General features: G+C 40.2%; 1 protein-coding gene and 1 pseudogene across 2 annotated transcripts; both read left to right on the top strand.

Moving 5' to 3' along the window:
• Window positions 1–44: 44 nt before the first annotated feature.
• On the top strand, window positions 45–22,285 carry LOC308560476 (guanylate-binding protein 7-like). Its single transcript, XM_081144392.1, has 11 exons — window positions 45–142; window positions 2,134–2,329; window positions 5,223–5,350; window positions 12,344–12,453; window positions 12,664–12,860; window positions 14,246–14,491; window positions 15,306–15,586; window positions 18,201–18,413; window positions 19,599–19,701; window positions 19,991–20,184; window positions 20,561–22,285. Exons 2-11 carry the CDS (start codon window positions 2,140–2,142, stop codon window positions 20,732–20,734), a joined length of 1,836 nt encoding a protein of 611 aa, XP_081000518.1. The 5' UTR covers window positions 45–142; window positions 2,134–2,139; the 3' UTR covers window positions 20,735–22,285.
• Window positions 6,923–8,105, top strand: LOC308560376 (cleavage and polyadenylation specificity factor subunit 5 pseudogene; annotated as a pseudogene). The gene is made up of 2 exons: window positions 6,923–6,965; window positions 7,449–8,105. The product of its transcript is annotated as a cleavage and polyadenylation specificity factor subunit 5 pseudogene (transcript).
• Window positions 22,286–22,338: the final 53 nt, after the last annotated feature.

Here is a 22,338-nt window from a genome sequence, read left to right as displayed (position 1 = left end):
GCTTGGCTGTGATATCTGGCAGGATTTTCAGCTTCTAAAGACAACACTTGGTATCCAGAGGAGCCAGACGCAGGAGGAAGAGCGAGCCAGGGAAGAGCTAGGAGAGCTGAGAACTTGTCCCTGTCTGCAGCTCCGGAGACACGTAAGTTCGCCCCTAGACTTGGTCCTCCATGCCCATGTTCCCTAACACCGACAGCGACCACACGTGCTAAATGCACACCCCGCACTGGAAGCGCAGGCTTGGCACCGGCCCGCAGGGTGCCAGCCGGGAGGCTAGTGCGTGGCCTGGCTCCCAGCAGCTCAGCTTCTCTGTTCGGGACCCAGGCCTCTGTGAGGGGACCAACGTACACTCTCCTTGTCACTAGGATGAGCTGCTCCTCTGGCACCCACCCAAAGTAACACAGAAGGAAAGAGAAAAGAATCGAACAAGTGAAAAAAATTAAGGAAAAGAGAGGGAGGAGGGGGAATACATCCTACCTCAAATGCAAAGAGGAGCTAAGCCTTTCCTGGGACTGATGGAGTAAACCCCGTCCGCTTGCAGAGGCGCCTGGTGGAGTCTCTTCCTCCTCCATCCCCCTGACCTTCCTCAGACTGTCCCTGCACCACCGCTACCACCACCACCTCACCTCCAGGCATAGGAGAAACTGAGAGAAAAGGTGGTTCTTAATTTTCAGACAATTTAAATCCTAAAAAATTGACTGAGATTATTTTTGTATTAACAATAGTTAATATTCCAAAGACAGTACAAAGCTGTGTTAGAATAATTCGTTCTCATGCTCACTGATCAAGTGTTAAAAATGACTAAAAGATCTAATAGCGTTTGTTTGTCATGCATTGTTTGCAGCATGTGGCCCATGCAAGAACTGTATCAGAATACCCTGTCATCTTTGCTGAGAAGTCAAGGCTTGGGGTCGTTTTCACCTTCACTTCATATGACTGACTCTCCTCAAGAGTAAACTTTGGAAACCATTTAACTACATACAAAAGAACTATTTCATTTTACTTGCCTATTTGAACTTAACAGATTTTTGGATTATTTCAGTTTTCTTCCATTTTAAAAAATTGTTTGTTAATTCATCTATTCCTACCCCAAATTTTAAATATTCAGTCCAAGAAATAAACCCTGCAGTTCCTCCTGTTTATACCCACCGTGATGAAAACTGTAAAGTAGGGCCTCGCCCAGCTGTGGGCCCCGGGTGGATCTGGGTACACCCTAAAACACCCTGGCTCCAGCCTCTCTTCCCTGTCAGCTTAAAAATGGGAACTCATTTTCTTTGGTTCCAGTTAAATGAATTCCTGCACAAATAATTTTATCCGGGTCCTGTAAAGATTTGTCCTATTGTGTTTTGAGAGGGAGCTTCATTCTTTATCTCTTCTCCCTTTCAAAGTCTCCCCTCCTCCAACTGCTCCTGCTCCCACCATTCACTAAACCTGTCCTCATCAAGGCCGCAGGTCACATTTATTTCCCTTTCTCTGAGAGGCCTTCCCTGACCACCCCTTATATAAATCCAGCCCCACGTTCCCTGTCCCAGTTCCTCCTTATTTTCTCCTGAGCACTTTCCATCATCTAATATACACCTGCGTGTTGCTCATTAGCTTTCTGTATTGTCTGTCTCCTCCCCCTAGAGCAGAGCTCCACGAGGCAGCAATTGGTATCCATTTTGGTCACCAATGGATACCAAGCACTTAGAACAGTGCCCAGCACATAGTAGGTACTCAGAAAATACACGCAGTCAATGAGAAACCAAATCATTCTGGATGTGAGATATGGTCTATGGTCAGCCCTTGCCTCCAGCATGTGCCTTTCTGCCTCTGCTCCCTCCAATATGTTGCTGTTCCCAAGGCTCCATCGTCAGTGTTTGGTTTTTCTCATTCTACTCCTTTCATGCATCACTTGGAGGGGGTTGTTTTAGGGTTTATCTCTGGACCAATATGATAGTGTACATAAGGAATCTGCACCAGGCCTTGACACACTAGGCTAAATACTTATCTTTTAGAAACATACCAAATGTAGGAAACTGATATATAAGCTCCAGGAGCACAAAGCTGATACGTAAATGTAAATGACGCCTGTAACCATTAGATAGGACTTCGGGATCTTGTATTCTACTGAGTTGTTTCTCTGGGTTACAGCTCGCCATGGCCTCTGAATACACCATGATGGACCCCATTTGTCTGGTGGAAAACCAGAAAAATCAGCTGACAGTAAATCTAACAGCACTGGAGATTCTCGACAACATCTCGCAGCCTGTGGTGGTGGTGGCCATCGCAGGACTGTATCGGACAGGAAAGTCCTACCTGATGAACCGCCTGGCAGGACAGAACCATGGTGAGTGTTATTCTGGGGCAGGGGCCATTTGCTTAAAAAGAGTGATAATACAGGCTGATCACACCTCTTTCAGGGTCAACTTAAGGAAGAGCCTAACTCCTCCCAGGGAAGAAAACTTTTAATTCTCATTGCCAAATTTATAACTTCAACCTCATCTGTCTGCAAACTCTCACTCTTTTGTCCAGTAATAAGGGGTCCCCCAACCCCATCAAAGATCCACCCCATTAGTCATCTACTGGGGAGCTCAGCTCCAGAAATTATTCCCTTCCTTTCTCCTACATCACTTCTGCTCTAAACTATGGAGTAATTTCATAGCATACAAATATTGTTCAATATTTGCTGTTTTTTAAAAGGATAGGAAGTAGAACAAACAACAGTATATTCTGTATATCCCATATTTCAATGGGGCTACCATCCAATTGTTTGCTTCATTTCAGAGCCAAACTTTAATGAATTATATCTCCTTCTCTTTCCTGCGCTCTCTCTCACTCTTTTGTGTTTTTAATATGTGAACTATAACAAATATTGAAAAATGCATATACATACGTATACAATAATATTAATAAATATAAAGTGATTGTCTATATAATCACTGCCAAGATAAAAAAACACACACAACATTGCTAACACCCAGAAGCCCAAATCACTCCCTCTCACAACACTAGAGCTCACCAATGTTTTGATTTTCATGGTGCATTCTTTCACTCTTCCTTACTAAAAATGGTTATATTTTTCTATCACGTTACTTTCTTGTTTCTTATTGACTTTTAGGACAACCTGACTATATCCTGTTAGGCATTTCTGTCTATGAAGACAGCATACCAATTTATTCTGATGTCTTCCTCTATGGCTCAGCAACTCAGCACCATTAGGGGATTCAACCCCTGACCACTGAACTCCAAGGATCCCTTGGAATATCTCTCATGTTCCCTCTCTCTCTCTCTTCCCTCTCTCTCTTCCTTTCCTTCCTTTCCTCTTCTCTTCTTTTTTCTTTCCAATATCCCATTGGCTTCTAACAAAACATTTTGTCTTTGTATTTCTTTTAGAGGAATTCTTGACCACCAATCAGGGGGGGACACTTTTCCTTGCGTCACCTGAATTAATTAATAGGTTGTTTTTTGAGGGATTAAATGTTTGAGAACCCTAAGAGAGAGATATATCAGTCAAAGAGTTTCAACAATGTCTTTTTAATTCTACTTAAGGTAACTTCAGGTAATAACAAGGTGATTTCCCATAGCTGAGGAAGTCTCTACACTAAAACACATGTCAAAACCCCAAAGTTGTGGTTTTACCACCCCACTTGTATCACAGAAAAGACATAAAGAAATTTGCACCCAGTCAAGTTCCATGAGCGTAACCAGGTTACTGCTCTCTCTCTTTATTGAGGATTTGCTTTATGTGTTTTTTACGTCTCAAAGCTGAGAGCAAGGACCTTTAATTACACCCTACCTTTTCTCCCTGGGGTAATGGGAACTTCAGATTACTCTGTATTAATCAGAAAGCAACCAAACACTATAGTGTGTAGAAGAATGCAGACATCTCAGGCTTTATGTGCTCTCTGTGGAAAACACAGAGAAATTGAATGGTGTGAGCTATGCTGAATCAACCTCCCATAGGTATTTTATCATGTTCATTTCTATGCTTTATTGAAGTAAGCTTTGGCATATGGCAGGCGGTCAAAATCCTGGACTGTGGAACAAGATATATCATCAGTGGGTTTCTGAGCATATCCTTCACACCCTCACCCACTGTATGTTTAATTTCAGCCTTTGGAAAGAGCATCTGGAATATCTCACAGGTTCTTTCTGTTTTCCTTCCATTTTATCCCCACTTGAGGCAGTGAGCAAAGAACCCATCATTTGTTAGAATAGAAAATAATTGAGGAAACTACAGGGAGGAAACGAATCCAAAGAAAGCTAAGGTAACATCCAGGTCCTGGCAGGACACAGGTGACCCACTCAGGGGTCCTGAAGAGCAGCTAGCGAGGGCCTGTTCACAAGGCCGTAAGCACAGCACAAGGGGCCGGTGTGGGAGGAGGGTGCATCCAGAATGGCAAAAGCAATGGCCAGGTAGACGCTACGATTACTGTCGCCGGAGGAAGCAAGGAAAAGTGGATAACAGATTGTGGCCAATACCAGAGAGACGGCATGAAGCTAAATGAAAGGGCTGTGACCCAAGGGAGAGGAACAGAGGCACTGGGACACCATGGCTCGCTCGGGAGAAAATGAGGGGACCACAAGCCTAAACTCTGGTCTCCTGCTGGTGCCTCCTCGTGATGGAATTCTACCAGAACCTGAAGGATAAGGGAGCTCTTTGGTGTCAGAAAAGAACATAAAGGTCAAGCCCCGGCCGGGTGGCTCACCTGGTTGGAACATCATCCCACTCACCGAAAGGTCGCAGGTTCAGTTCCCGGTGAGGGCACGTACCTAGGCTGCAGGTTCAGTCCCAGGTTGGGGCGCATACAAGTGGCCGCAAATCGATGTTTCCCTCTCACGTCAATGTCTTCTCTCTCTATTTCTCTCCCTCTCCCTCTCTCTCAAATCAATAAACATGTCCTCTTCAGGTGAGGATTAAAATATATATATACATCTGTACACATCTATACACATATACATACACACATATATATATAAAAAGGTTAATAGAATTTATGTTAATTCCGTAATGTGGCATAGCTTGAACTATTGATAGAGTGAGATGAATAGAGGAAACGAAGTGTTTCTGGAGAAAGTCCTTAATGCGTATAAAAGTTGGATTGACTGTCCTTGCTGAAATGAAAGCAACCTTCCTCCCAGCCAGGCACTCACATTCTGAACAGTTTAACCAGTGCAACCCATGGGCAGCCTGGACTCTCTGCTGTTGCTGTATAGCACTTTCTTCTCATCCTTTGCAGGTTTCCCCCTGGGCTCCACAGTGAGGTCTGAAACCAAGGGCATCTGGATGTGGTGTGTGCCTCACCCCTCCAAGCCGAACCACACTCTGGTCCTTCTGGACACCGAGGGCCTGGGTGATGTGGGAAAGGTAAGGCAGAGAATATTCTTTGTTCTTGAAACTCCACTTACATTTTCATTTGCCACCTCAGTTTAACTTTTACGACATATTTCTCTAAACTACAAATTTAGTTGTGAATTTTGAGGCTAACTTCTGTTTCACTGAACTTATTTTCTTGGTAAACTCAATACTTTGACTAGGAATAGATGTTTTTATTTTTACACTGAGGCAAAAGGTGCAAGTTAAATACTTACAGGGATGCTGCATTCAGGGCTTTGTGTTAAGTACTATAGATAGGGCAGTGAATGAAGAAAAGACCCAGAGCCTAGTTGAGGAGCTAAGTAATATGCAGTGTTATCAGGATAGGGTACAATGGATACAAAAATTGAGACTCTAACCCAGTTGTTCTTGGAGGAAACTATAACCCATGGGAGCTTCTAGTTAAGTTGTGTGAGATTAAAGAGGTTGGAAGTAGGATCCATGAGAATGGGTTACAGTAAAATAATCTTTTTAAATTATCTCTAGAAAAGCCTCAGTTACACCATGAATATTCATTATTTGAAGATGAACTCTGTACTAACATCTATAAAAACATGAGTTAGACCCTCCAAAATCACTATTGTGGGATAATATAAGTATTTTGTACTTGTACTGTTACTTACAATTCAATCTTTTCTCCTTATACATATTAGTGTGACTCTAAGTTAAAAGTAGCACCAGTGCATCTTTTACTGCAAAAAGGGATGGTGGTGCATGAATTTAGAAAATCTGAATTTAAAAAGTACTCAACAGTCAGCTCAATGTAAACCCAAGATGATCTACTGATGTCTAATTGATTGTCATTTGCATAAACCTTCTTTTTCTCTAATCACATTTGTCAAGAAAACAGGATATATCAAATTGAACTGTTAGAAGCACAACTATTTGCTGCCTTTACACTCTAGTGTATCTCAGCAGTATCCGTTACAAAGTCACTCCTGACTTGCCCTGAATCTTGTTTTCAGCATCATCATCTACTCTTGCCAACCACACAGATAACCACCACTTCAATCAAATAAAATAATCTTGTAATATCTTTATATGGCCACATTTTCTAACAATTCTAATTGGCTTCTGTTGGTCCTTCCACCTACATGGTCTCTCTCTCTCCACAATTCCATTGCCTTTCAGTTCTTTAAAAACCCAGCTATTTTCAACCTAATGGGATTGTATCTCAATCAGACATAATCGCTTCTTGCCCTGAAAACAAAGAGTAGTCTTTCTGGATTTTGCATTCCCCCTTTGTCTTTTATTAACACTTTATTAAATTATTGGGGTGACAATGGTTATTATGAACATATAGGTTTCAGGTGTGGGTTTCTATGTTACAAGAACTGTATATTGTTCTGTATGCCCATCACCCAAAGTCATATCTTCTCCCGTCACCCCTCTTTGTCTTTTATGTTATAACATTGGGTGTCACTCTTGGCAGAGTTTATCACCTTGGATGCATTTACATGTTACCATGTGTATCTGCCCCTCTAGCAAGTCATCTCCGGAGGTCAGGAATTGCCCTATGAAACTACATGCACAAAAGAAAATGCAATATCTGGCAATTTTTAGATGCACAATGAGAAGTTGGTCGATTTAATTGAACAGCATGTGTGTAAGCCTGTGATTGAGAAGAATTTGCAAAGAAATCATTGCCCAATTATTATAACATACTTCTATGTTCTAGGCACTGTGTTAAACATTGACACACATTCACAGTGTTGGTCACTTTTGTTGCTAGCTAAAGAAACTCAGGCCATGAGGGAGGTCAATATGCAAAATGAGTTTTCAATTTAGCTTCACAGTTCATGTGTTGACTCTACTATTCAGTTATAGTAGAGGTGACATAGTGCATAAACAACTAAATGAGTGAATGAAGAGTAGACACCCACCTCACCACCTCCTGCCTCCAGAGGCTCCAATGCACTTCTGGCCACATAGGCCTCCTCTTGCGCTCTCAAGTTAATGGTGGGCAGTGGCTGCTGAGTGGGATGCAGATAACCGCTGCCCACACCTGGAAAGCCTCCCGGCCTCCCCCTTTCAGGCTGGTGGTCAGTGCTTGCCAGGTGTGTCCCTAGTGCTGTCCAATTGCTGGCAGATCAACAGGCCCAGGAGGGGACAGGGAGTGTCAGCAACAAGTACATTCAGCAGACCAAGCCCCTCACCTTGCAGCACACCATCAACCTGGACCATCTTACCAATTACACCTTTGGTACAAAAGGTATAATGTCCTCTATGAGGACAGCTCTGTTGCAGCCAGATTCCAGCCCATGAGGGAGGAATTTGATAAAATTGGATGAGAAAGGGCTGTAGAAGGGGCTCTGATTGTACATGAGCAATGGCTACCCCATGCGTTACTGCTCTAACTTGGAACAACTTTCTTAAAAATACCTGGTGGCGAACTTAACCCAGGAGAAGATGAAAATGAAAGACTAAAACACTTAATGACAGAGATACAGGGTCATCAGGATGGAGGCCTGCAAGACTGGGTCATTGATAACTGTGTTGGTAACTGTTGAAGACCAAATTTTGAGCGTCCTGAGTATCCATATATTCCTGCACATATTATCAAACCTAAGGAACATAAGAAGTTGTTTTTGGTTAAATTCAAGAGAAAGCCTTGTTTGTAGTCCCTAAAAATTACAAGGTGGTAGCTGCACCATCATTTGAATTGTTTAACAATGCACCAGGATACGGACCCATTATTTCTAGTTTTCCTCAGCTTTTGAGCAAGTTCAATTTTATATGCAACTGAATTCCCACACAGTGGAGAAGGAAATGCTCTACACAGTGTAGAATAAACATGGTAGAAGAGGGTTGGGTTTTTTGTTTTTGTTTTTATTTTGTCTCTTTCCCAATCCCTAAGTTGCCACCTGCTTTCTATTACTAAATAGTAAAGCTAATATGAAGAACTAGATAGTAGTGTAAACAAATGTGATAATGTTTAATTTGCTTTTGTTTCTACTCATAGGTTCTTGTACAACATTAAAGAAAACAGACTTCCTTCTATTTGTATTATTTTTAAATTTTACATTAAACTTGTAAAATTTTTACAGGGAAGGATTATTCCCCACCCCACCCCCAGGTAAATGTTAAGAGACGGTGGCAGGTTTAGGTCTGTCGAGTTTATGGGACCCTTGCTCTGGTACCATCCTTGGGGGTGCACTCTGAGACCATGTGTGTTATAGATCTTTGTGATGAGGTTCTTCTATTACTTTAGGGAAATAAATTTGCTTGAACGAGTCCAAGGTGCAACTCCTATACCAAATTTTACACTCTGATGATTTGTATCACAGCAGAACTCTCAGTATATTACTGACTGGTACATTTTATACTAATATAGCCAGGTCTTAGTTCATAACCAACAGACCTTAAACATATGGAAAATCATTAAAGTGGATTAGGGCAGAGAAAGTTATGGAAAATGGTATAAAAAGAGACGAATCTAGAGCTCATTTAGAATTTTTTTCTTCACATAATGGGTGTATTAATTATTTGTGCTGTTGTGAAATTATGTCTTAGTTATTCTTAAGACTATGGTAAAATGGTGATCTGTGAAGGAAGTTTTTAAAAGTGGGTGTGTTAGGTTTTGAACTCTTGGGTTGCAAAGTTGGTTTTTTCAATTAACATCAAGTTATATCCACAGAGATGAAAATTTGATTTTAGCAAGTGACGCAAAGCTTTTTAAAAAATAAGTTTGAAGAATCTGAAATCTAAGGACAAGATAAGGGATAGATTTTGTCAGCCTAATAGAAAAATAGCAAATTTTTTAAAACTTTAAAAAATAGTGCTAAATTATTATCAAATTTGGAGGAATAAAAAAGAATCTTAGGGCAAAGGTGTGTGCTGGCTGTGTCATTGCTTTAATGGACAAAATATACTGTGTATGCATTATTACAAACTTGTTGACTGTAGGCTCATTTTAAAGAACATCTTGTAAAACACAGCTACTTAAAGAAAATACATTGGTATAGCTAAGTTTTTTTTATAGATAAATAGAAATGAACTTTTGATTAGTGCTTACATCTATATAGGACTGATCCCAGGACTATTCCCCGAGTATTGGGGACCTGAAAGGTATCATGTATATTTCCCTATTTAGACTTGAGAAGATCAGATCAAGAGTACCTGAACAACTGTATTAATAAACATTCAAGTTCAGTTAAGGTCCTGCCAAACCTTCACATGACTAGGTATCAAGTAGTGACTGTAACCATACCCATGCTCACGTAGGTGATCACCAGTCTCCAGGATCAACTATGACCAGAGATTTCCTTTGAAAAAGCCACTAGTTCTGTGGATAGATTTCTTCCCTCAAGGGCTAACAGTCCTGCCTCTCTGAATTTCATTAGCATATTTCTAAGTCATGATAGTTTTACAGGTAAGCTCACTGATTAGCTCAGTCCTAAAGCATTGAGGGAGGCGGAGATGGAGACAGTGCTGATCTAGCCCACCTTCCATGATTGCTTCTGGCATCCAAGTGAAAAGCTACACTGACCACGCTTCAAACATGTTAGCTCTTGCCATTTGGGGTGGGTGGAAAGAGGCGAACTTTTTCTTGGTGTGATTTATAAAGTGCTGTCAATAAAGGAGTGCTTGAGTTGACGAGTGATCTGATTTAAGGTCACTGACATCCTGCATAACTTAAGCTTTGACCTGTAAATTATTTCTTGATCACTACTTCCCAGTATAATCAGTACTCAAGTCAGTCATCCATATTCTGGGGCCTACGTGAGAAAAATCTTTGATTTAAACTGGCCAGGTTACGAACCTTGGAAGGTAAGAGATAGTGTTTTTAATGTAAAATTCATAACACTCCCCCCCCCCAACTTTTGTAACTATTTCTGAACTGGTCAGTTATAGTTTTATCTCAAAACTCTTGTTTTGTTTTATTAAAGGGAACAGTAGGCCCAGGGAAATTCAAATCTGATTTATTCCTACAGCAGTAGAAGAGAGTACAAGGGCTCTCCTTAACACTAAGGTCTTCTGATAAATAAGTTTTTATCACACTTCTTCAAGAACTAAGTCTTCAAGTGTGCTTTCCAGTTCTCTGCATACTAAATACTGAATAGTTTTTAAAGGAGCTCTTAACTGACATATTTCTGTCTTCTGTGTTCCAGGTTTGCTTATAAATGAGAGTGCGCTTTTGCATTGTATAACAGCAATATTTGCCATGTTATTTTCCCAGAGTAATCCAAGTAGTACATATTCTATATAAAACTACTAAATGACACTGGGAAATATTCAGTAGGTTGAGGAAAAAAGAATAAGAGGTTTTACTCAAATGTTTTAATCATATTTAGTATTGACATCCCTTTGAAGAAAAGTGAAATTTGTTTTTTCCTAAGTGATGAAGACTTGCGGTTTTTTGAAAAAGTAGATAATTCTTAAAATGGCATTATGATCATTTTGTACATAAACTTGTACTTTTTAAAAAAAATATATCTTTATTGATTTCAGAGAGAGGAAGAGAGAGAGATAGGAACATCAATGATGAGAGAGTCATTGATTGGCTGCAGCCCGCAACCTGGGCACGTGCCCTGACCAGGACTCGAACCCCGATCGCCTGGATCCTAGGCCGATGCTCAACCGCAGAGCCACGCCCGGCTGGGCTAAACTTGTACTTTTAACAGCAGATCTGGATTGTTATCCTTGTCTTACCTTGTAACTAGCATTGTGTGGTTCAGTTATTACTTTGGATATTTAAGGGTTCCATTAAGTTAGCATTTTATGTGACTAAAACAATCAAATTGCCAGCCTCTCTTTTTTCCTTCAATGCTTAATTAAAAGTGAAAGGTAGAAGCCCTCCAGAGTCAGCAGGCCCGCAAGCGGTCAATTTAAAATTCCCCTTTTTAAATGATGAGACTCTTCTGCTCTCAGGTTTTTAATGAATTTATTTTTTAAGTACCTGCTCAGTCACTCAAGGTGAAATGCTTGGAGTAGCTTTCCTAGTTCCTAGTGTTTGGGACAGTTTGTGCCCATTACTAAGACTGTTTCAGAGAGTGTGCAATCTGTACATCGCACGGCCAGAGAAGCTTAGTGGTTTCTGACTGTAGCACAGGTCAGCTTCTGTAGTATAAGATTTCATTTCCCATAATTGTTCCACTTGTTTTGTATCACTTATTAAACTGACTCACTTCAGGTTGTTGTTGCTGTTGTTGTTTATGTGATGAGAAACATAATACTGTATTTTGACTTGAGCCATGAAACACATTTTAATATTAGCTCTTAGTATATTTATCAAACAAACAAACAAATAAAAACAGACTAAAACCCAGGTAAGTCTAGATTAAATTAATTTAGGTATAATTTGTATTTTAGTGATGGATTGTATTGTAAAATGAGAGATTAATTGGGAAAATGTATCTGTTGAGGGAAAGATCAGTGCATTTTTAAAAAATATATCTTTATTGATTTCAGAGAGAGGAAAGGAGAGGGATAGAGAGAGATAGAAACATCAATGATGAAAGTCATTGATCGAGCCCGCAACCCGGGCAGGTGCCCTGACCGGAATGGAACCCCGATCGCCTGGATCCTAGGTCGACGCTCAACTGCTGAGCCACGCCCGGCCGGGCGATCAGTGCCTTTTTAAACGGAAACTTTTGGTTACTGTGTTCACATCTTAGAGTACAGGCATCATTTACAGCTTGGCTTTGAGAATTTTTCTCATATTAAGTTTACAGTAAATGTATAAAAAAACTTTCACGTTTTCATTAGACTTTTATATTTTTAAAGTAAAACTTTGATTTAGATGGTACTGTTTTTTAATTTTATTTTATTGTCATTCCAATTCAAAAAAATTTTAAATTTATCTTTATTGTTGAGAGTATTACAGATGTCCCCGTTTTATCCCCACTGACCTCCCCCCAGGCCTTCACCACACTACCGTCTGTGTCCGTGGGCTATGCCTATATGCATGTACGTTCCTTGGTTGATCTCTCCCCACCCACCGCCTACCCCTGCCTGAGCGCCCTGCTGTGATTCACCTTCCAGGGCGACCCTAAGAATGACCCGTGGATCTTTGCCCTGGCCGTGCTCCTGAGCAGCATGTTCGTCTATAACAGCATGAGCCCCATCGACCACCAGGCCCTGGAGCAGCTGCAGTATCCTTCCAGGACCCCAGCCACCGTGTGTCGTGGGATCTCTGGCAATGTAACCGAGAGTTTTTGTTGTTGTTGTTGTTTCCTCGTGTCAATAATCGTGGTTGAGAAGAAAGGGCCACAGGGTGAAAGGGAGTGTCCATGAAACTTGTTTCTGGGTGAGAACTGGAAGTTTGGTGTGGAGCACTTCTCATTCCTTAGCTAAGGTCCCAGCTACGTGACTGAACTCACAGAGCTCATCAGGACAAAATCCTCCCCCAGCTCTGGTGACATAGAGGACTCGGCCGAGTTTTTAAGTTTCTTTCCAGACTTTGTTTGGGCTGTACGTGATTTCACACTGGAGCTGGAGTTAGACGGACGCCCCATCTCTGAAGATGAGTACCTGGAGAATGCCTTGAAGCTGATTCCAGGTATAAGAGGACAGCCTGGGTGGTAAAAGGTTCAGTAAGAGTTGGGATTAACTGAGCCCTGTCTCTCAGCACTTAAGGTCAATCTTTATTTTTTATCTCATTGAGGCCCATACTAATGGTGATATGTGTATGACAGGTGGGTATAGTTTCAGTTATTATTATTACTGAAAAAACTCCGGTGACCAGAATTTAAGCTGGCTGACAAAGTGTAAACCAATATCAAACAAAATGATTTTAGAAAAATTGACATTATGAAAAAACAATTAGAGGACTATAACCAGTGCTAAAATTCCCTTAGGCTGAAATATTTGTGTTAGTTATTAAGGTCAGAGCTCATCTATTTCTGTTTAGAGAAAAATGCCCATTAGTATGGAAGATGGTAAATATATCAAATGACTTTATTTTTGAAATATATTTTATGTAGTCTATTTTAATAGCCTTCATAGTTACATTCTTCATATAAAGGATATTTATACACTAAATGTTTCCCCTCCAAATCATTGACATATCCTTCCAATAAGACGGCCAAATCCTTTATTATCTGTTTTTCATAACATCACTCTCTTCATTCTGTAGCCTCATACAATATTTTGCCATGTTGATATAATAGATTCATTTCAGAGAGTACATTTAGCAGAGAGAATAATAGGTGGTACCTAGAAGCAAGTTCATTTTTGCTTATTTAATCATTTACTTATTCACACAAGAATCATTTATTGAACAGCTGATATATGCCCAGAATCCCTCTGTGCAACGTTGTCACATTCAATATAATCTGATATACAGAACAGGTGAGGTCTCCAAGTAGCATTAGGTTAGCCTTACTTTTTGATGGTGTCTGCTAAAAAATCTCTGAACATATTTATATTGTGTGTACTTTTCTAACTCTGATTTTTAGTTTTTCTTTATTGTTCTGAGTATTGTCTGTTCTTCACATAAAACTTTTCCCAGAAGTATCATAAATATCCTTATTTCTACCAGGAAAAAATTCACTCTTACTTTAGAGCCCACATTTCGTTTCTCACATGAGGGCTGTAATATCAAAAGTATTTCTGACAATTTGGGAGATTAATCTATCATTCAGAAATAGCTAATAGTCAAGCCACTGGACACTGGAAGAACTAAGGAAAACAAACAGTTTCTTCCCTTGGGACAGATGCCCCTCCTCCTTTTCCAGAAGTACTTCCTTTACTCCTGACTCTGGAAAAAAGGATAAATAAATGAAATGTCTGCACTTTGGGTAGATGAGCATTAGGTTGATTTGCATGATTAAATAAAAGGAGATTTACAAGCACCAGATATAAAATGATGCAAAGATCCCTGGAAATGAAAGTCTTCGACCTCCGTGCCTCCTCGCCAATCCCTGCTCTTTTTCTTTTTCATAGGCGAGGATCCCCAAATCCAGAAATCCAACATGCCTAGAGAGTGTATCAGGAAGTTCTTTCCCAGGTGGAAGTGCTTCGTCTTTGACCAGCCTACAACTGACAAAAAATTATTACACCATATGGAGGAGGTGTCAGATAACCAACTAGAATGGAATTTCCAGGAGCAATCCAAAAACTTCTGTCAATATATCTTTACACATGCAAAACCCAAGACCATAAGAGATGAAATCATTCTCACTGGAAATGGTGAGTCTTCTCTGTCACAGCATGTTTCTCCGCAGTTCAAGGTGTGTGATTGCACGCTGGGTTTGTTGGTAATTTTGTTTCCTCCTCTGCGTGGTGTAGAAAAAGCAGAGGCTCATGCCACACAGGGACATGCATGTTTTTCCATTGAAGTTTCCCTATATGAAGGATTATTGAAGCTTATTGTACCTAATGAAACTAATACACTAATGACATAAGCACAAGCTGCTGTTAAGGGTAGGAATGAGATGAGTGTCTTGGTGAGGACACACATATTTTGTAAATTTACTCCAGTTAAAATATACATATAAATAGCAGAACATGAGCCTCTGAAAGTTCACTGGAAGTCTGAGAAGCAAATTTAACTATAGCCTTATATACAGGGCAAGATTCACGGATATACCAACTAGGAGGACACCCAGTGCCCTGTGCTGAGACGGGCCCATGCTTGGTTTAATGTTTGTGTCACTGCCCTGAAATTCTTGATGATTTTTTTAAAAGGGCCCAGCATTCATTTTGAAATAGTGTCCGCAAATTATCAACTTTACTTACCTATAAAAGAAATTCATTTTAAAATTTCAATGGGAAAATTATTCTAGGAAATTCTAGATTGTGTTGGTTGAGATTATTATTTTAATATTATAGTGTGATGAATTCATAAATAAAAAATGAGGGCAAGGAGGAACACAGGGGGGAAGTAAACAGAAACCCTCAGTTCAATAAAATTGTCGTGATTTTTAGATTGCTGATCTATAAAGCTTGTAAAACAATGAGTGAGAAATTCCTGTTAATTTCCTAAATATCATGTGTCATTCAGGGCTGGGCACGCTGGCAAAGGCCTATGTGGATGCCATCAACAGTGGAGGAGTGCCTTGTTTGGAGAACGCGGTGACAGCCCTGGCCCAGCTTGAGAACTCAGGGGCCCTGCAGAAGGCAGCCGAGCACTACAGCCAGCAGATGGACCAGCTAGTGGAGTTCCCCACAGACACGCTCCAGGAGCTGCTGGACCTGCACGCAGCCTGTGAGAAGGAGGCCATTGCAATCTTCATGGAGAAGTCCTTCAGGGATGAAAACCAGGTGTTCCAGAAGAAGCTTATGGTAAGATATCTTAACATACATCCCTCCTCAAAACTGTCCTAAAATGATGCCTAAATTCCCTTTTTGTGACCACAGACTTCCTGTGTTTCTCATTGTAGAATGAGCCCCAGTTCTTTTGAGTGACAGGGCCTTATAGGTTAATCTCTATGCTTTTTCTAACAGATTAGATTTTTTTATGTATTATTGCAAAACAAAAGATCATGTGATTAGCAGCTTACAACACACACTCCTTAGCTCACAGTTCTTCAGGTCAGATTCTAGAGCAAGATATGTGTGCCCTGCTCAGTGTCCCACAAGCTGAAAACAAGGTTCAAATGAACTTACATTATCAAGTGGAGGTTCTGGGGCACTCCCCTCCATCTTCAAGCCAGCAATGGTGCTTCATATCCTTATATTGTTTCTAACCTCTCTGATTACCTTCTCTCCCGCAAAATGGAGAAAACTGCTTTTAAAGGGCTCATGTAGTTAAAGTCAAGCTGAGCTGTATAATCTAATCTAATCTAATCTAATCTAATCTAATCTCAAGATTAATATTCATCATACCCACAGGCCCAAGGAACTATGTAGAGAGTGGATACCAAGGGAGAGAACACTTAACAGACATGATAATTCTACTTACATCATAAATCACCATCCCTGAAAGTTTGTCTCTGAGTCTGGTTTTGACTATCTTATGGGTTATAAAAATCTCTCAGTTCATATAGAAGAAAACCAGCTTCATTAAAATGTGGAAGTACAGCAAGTGCATTTTATTTGTATATTTTTACACTACCAAACCCTCATTGAAAAAAATTTGTGACTGGTTTAAAACTCTGTTCACAGACCACTTAACTCATTAATGGGCAATTGATGTGCTATGTACCTATTTTTATCTATTGCAACCCAAGTTTGCAGAGGAAAGTCATATTGAACTTTCCATTGCTCATTGTCAATCAATCCTACTACTGATAAAGAAATCATGCATAATGCTGGATTGCATATTTGAAAATTTCTAGAGTAAATCTTACAACGTCTCATCAAAAGAAAAATAAATGTTTGTTACTATGTAAGATGAGGGCAGTTAATTAGACTTATTGTGGTGATCATTTCACAATGTATACAAATATTGATTCATTAAGTTGTACACCTGAAACTATTATAATGTTATAAGTTAATTATTTATCAATCTGGGGGGAAAGGCACTGTGGAGTTCATGTCTACCAACCTCATCATTTCACATGTGTTGAGCCTGAGCCAGAGCAAATAAGGGGTTTTCCACATGATGCCTAGTCATTCCAATTTCCAGGCCACCCTGATGCCATCACACTGCTTCTTTTATTTTTAATATTTTTCATTTACAATTGACATACAATATTATATTAGTCTCAGGCATACAACATAGCAATTAGATGTTTATATAATTTCCAGAGTGATCACCCCAAGAAGTCTAGTACCCATCTAACACCAGACAAAGTTATTACAGTATTATTGGCTATATTCCCTATGCTGTACTTTATATCCCCGTGACTGTTTAAATAACTGGTAATTTGTACTTCTTAATCCATTCCCCTGTTTCACCCATCCCCCCAAACTGCCTCCCATCTGGAAAACATCAATTTGTTCTCTATTAAGTTTGTTTCCATTTTGTCTTTATGTTTGTTTTTTAGATCCACACATAAGTGAAATCATATGGTATTTGTCTTTTTCTCTGACTTATTTCATTTAGTGTAATACCCTCTCAGTCCATCCATGTTGTCACAAAGGCACAATTTCATTCTTTTATATGGCCAAGTAATATTCCATTGTATATATGTACCACTTCTTTATCCAATTGACTACTGATAGACACAAATTGCTTTCATATCTAGGCTACTGTAAATAATGCTGCAATAACATAGGGGTACATATATCTTTTTAAATTAGTGTTCTGAAATCATTCAAATAAATACCCAGCAGTTGAATTGCTGGGTCATACAGTAGTTTTACATTCAATTTTTTGAGGAGTCTCCTTACTATTTTCCATGGTGGCTGCCCCTGCACCCTAGCCCTGACACTAGTGAATTAAGTTCCCCCCTATATATCCCTGGAGCCCTGCAAGGTTGCAAGGTAAGAGTGAGTTTGTGAGCAAGTGAGTCCTTACCCAGGCCCCTCAAGGGGAATGCCTGGGACTCCAGAGGCCCTCCTCATTCATTCACAATCCCTCCAGGTTTTCACAGCCATGTGTTGTGAGAACTCCTCTTCCAGGCACTGGTTCCTTGGAGTGGGAAGCCAAGTGTGGGCTGGGACCCATCATTCAACAGAGGGGAGCTCAGCAGCTGAGATATTCCTCTGATTCTTAACTGCCACATCATAAATATGGGCCTGCCCGTTCCACATCTCTGTCCCTCCTACCAGTCTCATTGTGGCTTCTTCTTTATATCTTTAGTTATAGATTTCTGTTCAGCTAGTCTACAGATTGTTCTTAATGATGGTGGTTCTATAATTTAGTTGTAAATTTAATGTGGTTTTGGGAGGAGACAAGCACTGCATTTACCTACTGTGCCATCAAGTCAGACTGCTTCTTCCTAGAAGATCACATTGGACTTTCCCTTCTAACAGTCTCTTTCCTTTGGGTTTCTCCACATTTCCCTGACAGGAAACCATAGAGATGAAGAAGGGACATTTCTTGCTGCAGAATGAAGAGGCATCTGGCAAATATTGCCAGGCTCAGCTTAAGCAGCTGTCAGAGCCCTTGATGGAAAGTATTTCAGGAGGAACTTTCTCTGTGCCTGGTGGATACAATCTCTACTTAGAAGCAATGGACAAGCTTGAAGAATCTTATACCCTGGTGCCCAAGAAAGGAGTTAAGGTGAGATATAAAAAGAGGGTGGAAGGACAATAGGTTATCATCAGGGAGTCTTAGTTGTTTCTTTTCAAAATCTAAGACCACACCGCACCATTTGTGGAGAGAAAGCAGAGCATGATGAGCTTTACATTTTTAGCTTTTATATCCACAGTTAGATACTTTTAAATGAACCAGAATGATTTCTTCCCAAATATAGGATTTATTATCAGAAATCTAGATGAAATAGAACATTGGTTTTATTTAAGAAAGAGTGTGGATAGTTTGTGCTAAGTATAAGAGATATATAATTAAAGAAAGAACATTCTCAAAAATCTATGATCTTACTGATAAAGGACATGTAAATAGTCAATTGGATATGATGGGATATGCTTATATAATCATACAATGGTAGTGATGACGATGATGATGGTGATGGCTAACATATTGAGCACTCACTTTCTATTACAGGTATCACCTTAGGTGATGTGTTTGGATTATCAATTTAATTCTTAGAATAATGTGAATTTAGGTGCTACTGTCATCCCCATTATACAGAAATGTGATGCACTGAGAAGCTACTACTTGCCTAAGAACACACAGCGAGCAAGTGGTAGAGCTGGTAGGGCAGCTCTGTACCTGGCAGCGATTCGGATCTCAGAAGGAAGTTCAGCAAAGCTTCCTGGAAGGGGAGATAGGAGCGACAAGTTGAGGAATCAGTCTATGCTACATGAGTAAAGAAAGGGTAGATGAGCACCCAGGCAGAAGGAAAAGAATGGGAAGGTATTGCAAACAAGGGATGAGTGTAGAACTGCACAGAAACCTGGTTGTCTGTGCCCTGGGTGTGCGGGGGCTGGGATCATTCAGACAGGAAGCTGGAGAGCTAAGAAAAAGGCTGCCAAAGAGCGTTTTATTCTAACTAAAAAGGTTGGATTTTTTTTTTTTTAAATGGCATCTGTATGTGTGTTTTTTATTTACAGAGGTGGGGGGGGGTTGCCTCCTGCACATGCCCCGACTGGGCATCTATCCCACAACCTTTCGATATGAGCTGATGCTCCAACCGAGCCACATGGGCCAGGGCTGGATTTTTTTATTGTGACCATGGAAGGAAGGGAACCGCTGTGGGATCCTAAGAACGATGAAGAATTTGCAGGGTCAAATTTGTAGTTTTATTGACAAGAGTCTTAGCTCCTTTTTTTTTTTTTTTTCCAGGCAAATGAGGTTCTCCAAGGCTTCCTGCAGTCGCAAGCAGCAACAAAGGACTCCATCCTGCAGGCAGACACAGCCCTCACGGCCACAGAGAGGGCCCTGGCAGGTACAGCGGGGCTCTGATCACGCAGGGGAGGGGGATCCTGCAGCGCCCGCAGCAGGTGAGAGCGAGGCCCTCCTGAAACCAGGCGCCTCCTGGCCTTCTGTCCAGCACCTCGACTACACTGGAAATCACGGGGCAGTTCTGGCAGCTTACTCGGCCAGTTCCCGCCCTTCCATCACATTCTGAGACACAGGCTCCGCCTTACCATTTTACAGTCCTTTCAGTCTCTGAGCCCAGTGGGGTACAGCTGAGCATAACTGACTTTCCTTCCCCTGTCACCCTTGGGGAACAGCTGAGCGCGCCAAGAACTGGGAAGCTGAGAAGGAGCTGGAGCTGCTAAGACAGAAACAGAAGGAAGAGCAGGAAAAATCGGAGGCTCAAGAGAAAAGCTTCCAGGAAAACTTAGTGCAACTGAAGGAGAAGATTAAGAGAGAAAGCGAAAACCGATTGAGAGAGCAGGAAAGAATGCTGGAGCACAAGCAGAAGGTAAGTCAGAAGTTCCCATTATGTGTTACACGTGTGTGGTCATCCTACTTCAGTGGAACTGAGAAATAATTAGAGTTAAACCTCCAACCTTCCCAAAGAGCATTGTGGGGACTGGAACACATTCCTGGCATAGTTGTCAGGCCTGACACATCCCCACCTCCCCACCCCCGAAGTGAGATGCTACCGAGAGGCCTTAGAAATTTATAAACCACGGATACTCCCACTATGAGGTCCAAATATTTGAAAATTTTGGACAAAGGCTTCAAAGAGCATTTAAGTGAGTAGAGAAATAGAACATGTTCTGAGCTGCTGCAGTCATTAAGTACAAAGTGCTGCTAATTGGGATTTTCAAAGAAACTCTCTCCTTTTTTTACAGATCCAAGAAGAACTACTTATTGAGGGATTTGAAAAGGAATCGGAGAAGATGAGGAAAGAGATAAATCAACTAAAAGAAGAGATTGAAGAAACTGAAAACATTTGGCCTTCAATATTTATAGAGCTCTTTTATATGGCAGCTGGTGTATTACTAGAGAACTCCCTGGCCCAATGAAGAAAATGAGTAGATTTTATTTTTTAGACAGGCTGAGAATATTTGGTAAATATATTATAAAATGTTCCTTACAGTATAATAGCATAACACTGTGGCTCATTTTATAAGTATGTGTGCCATAGTAGTTTCAGCCAATAAAAGTTTAAAAATAAAGAGTGATTACCAAAGGATATCAGGGCCTGATATACCAAAAAAAAAAAGTTTAATGTTGATGAAATTAATTGCTTTTAAGAAATGAAAAATAAGTTAGAAGATAATTTAGTCATAGTAAAGGTTTAAGTAAAGCAAAACGACAAATGGTAAGACGAAGAAAACACTGGCAATCTGTATTATAGCCACGGAGATTGTTTCTTCAGTGATAATGATCCTTAGGAATCCAGGAGCAAAGAACAACAACCACATTTTTTAAATGGACAAAAGTATAACATTTAACTTTAATGATTATAAAAGACATGCAAAGTAAAGCTAGGAGGTACCTGTGTCACCTGTCAGATGGTCCAGAAAGGACAGTTTTGATGGGACAGTAGGTTGGCAAGGGTTTCAGGAAACTGGCAGTCTCTGGCCCTTGCTAGTGAGAATGCAATTTGGCGCAAATACACATCAAAATTTTGAATGCAACTGCTATTGATTCAGCAAGTCCACATTCAGGAACTAACCTTAAGATTTATTTACCCCAGTTGAAAATGACATAGTAGTAGTACATTTGTGGCAGGATGGCTATCACTCCAAAAGACTGAAAAGAGCTTTAAGTCTTGAGACATGCTTACAAAGGAGGAATACCCAAAAGTCACTAAAATGAAAGGGAGGCTCTGTATGTACTAACGTGAAGAAACTTACAGATTTATCATAAGTGAAAAAAAGATGCAGGATGTGCGTATGGTGGTACCACCAAATTTAGCAAATAATGACTACGTGCATTTATAATCATCTATCTGGAAAAATATAAAGCAAAACAGTATCCATGGACACAACAGGAATGAACGTGCATAGCTGACGTAAGATATGAAAGGATAACTAGTCTTACATAACATATTTTTCTGTATCTTTTATAAATTATTACTTATTTAAACCTAAATAAGTACAATTACAAAATTGAAACTAAAAGAAAAATACATGGAAAGACAAAGTTCTCATGACAAAATCAGAGTCTTTAACACTACTAGAAAGACCATAAGTCAGCTCAACAGAATGAGTCTACTTTTTACAGCAGGAAACAGAAATTACAAACTGTGCATCTTAATTTTGTTGTCGTTTGGGCCTCTCAATAAGGTCTTTAAATTTCTCCCTAATTTCTGTCCAGATATAAAATTTACTGGGATGTCAACTGGAATGGTCTCCAAATTCCTGCCCCACATCTATAAAGGTGATGAATTAGAAGGAAAAATTGTTCAGATCAGCTCAACATTTTAAGAATTCTTTTCAGCAGTGTAGGGCTTAAGACTGTTGAGGTTGGAATGAACTGCTTGTATCTCCACACGCTGTACGTATTCTCTTGACTCTGGATGTTTGCACATGTGAAAAGCAGCTTAGTATAAAAATATCCCACATCTGAAATTCAGAGTCTGTCTGGATAACATTTGAAGTCACTAAGCACATATACACAC

The sequence above is a fragment of the Miniopterus schreibersii genome, assembly GCF_964146895.1.
Source record: "Miniopterus schreibersii genome assembly, chromosome: 8".
NCBI lineage: Eukaryota > Metazoa > Chordata > Mammalia > Chiroptera > Miniopteridae > Miniopterus > Miniopterus schreibersii.
Note: the sequence above shows the minus strand (reverse complement) of the source record. Positions and strands in the feature narration are given on the sequence as shown.

What these genes read in the sequence shown, in the direction of transcription:
- LOC308560476 (XM_081144392.1), top strand. Translation starts at nt 2,140, where the DNA reads ATGGCCTCTGAATACACCATGATGGACCCCATTTGTCTGGTGGAAAAC. An exon ending in GCCTGGGTGATGTGGGAAAG is followed by an intron (nt 5,351 to 12,343) that starts GTAAGGCAGAGA and finishes TTCACCTTCCAG; the next exon opens with GGCGACCCTAAGAATGACCC. An exon ending in AATCATTCTCACTGGAAATG is followed by an intron (nt 14,492 to 15,305) that starts GTGAGTCTTCTC and finishes TGTGTCATTCAG; the next exon opens with GGCTGGGCACGCTGGCAAAG.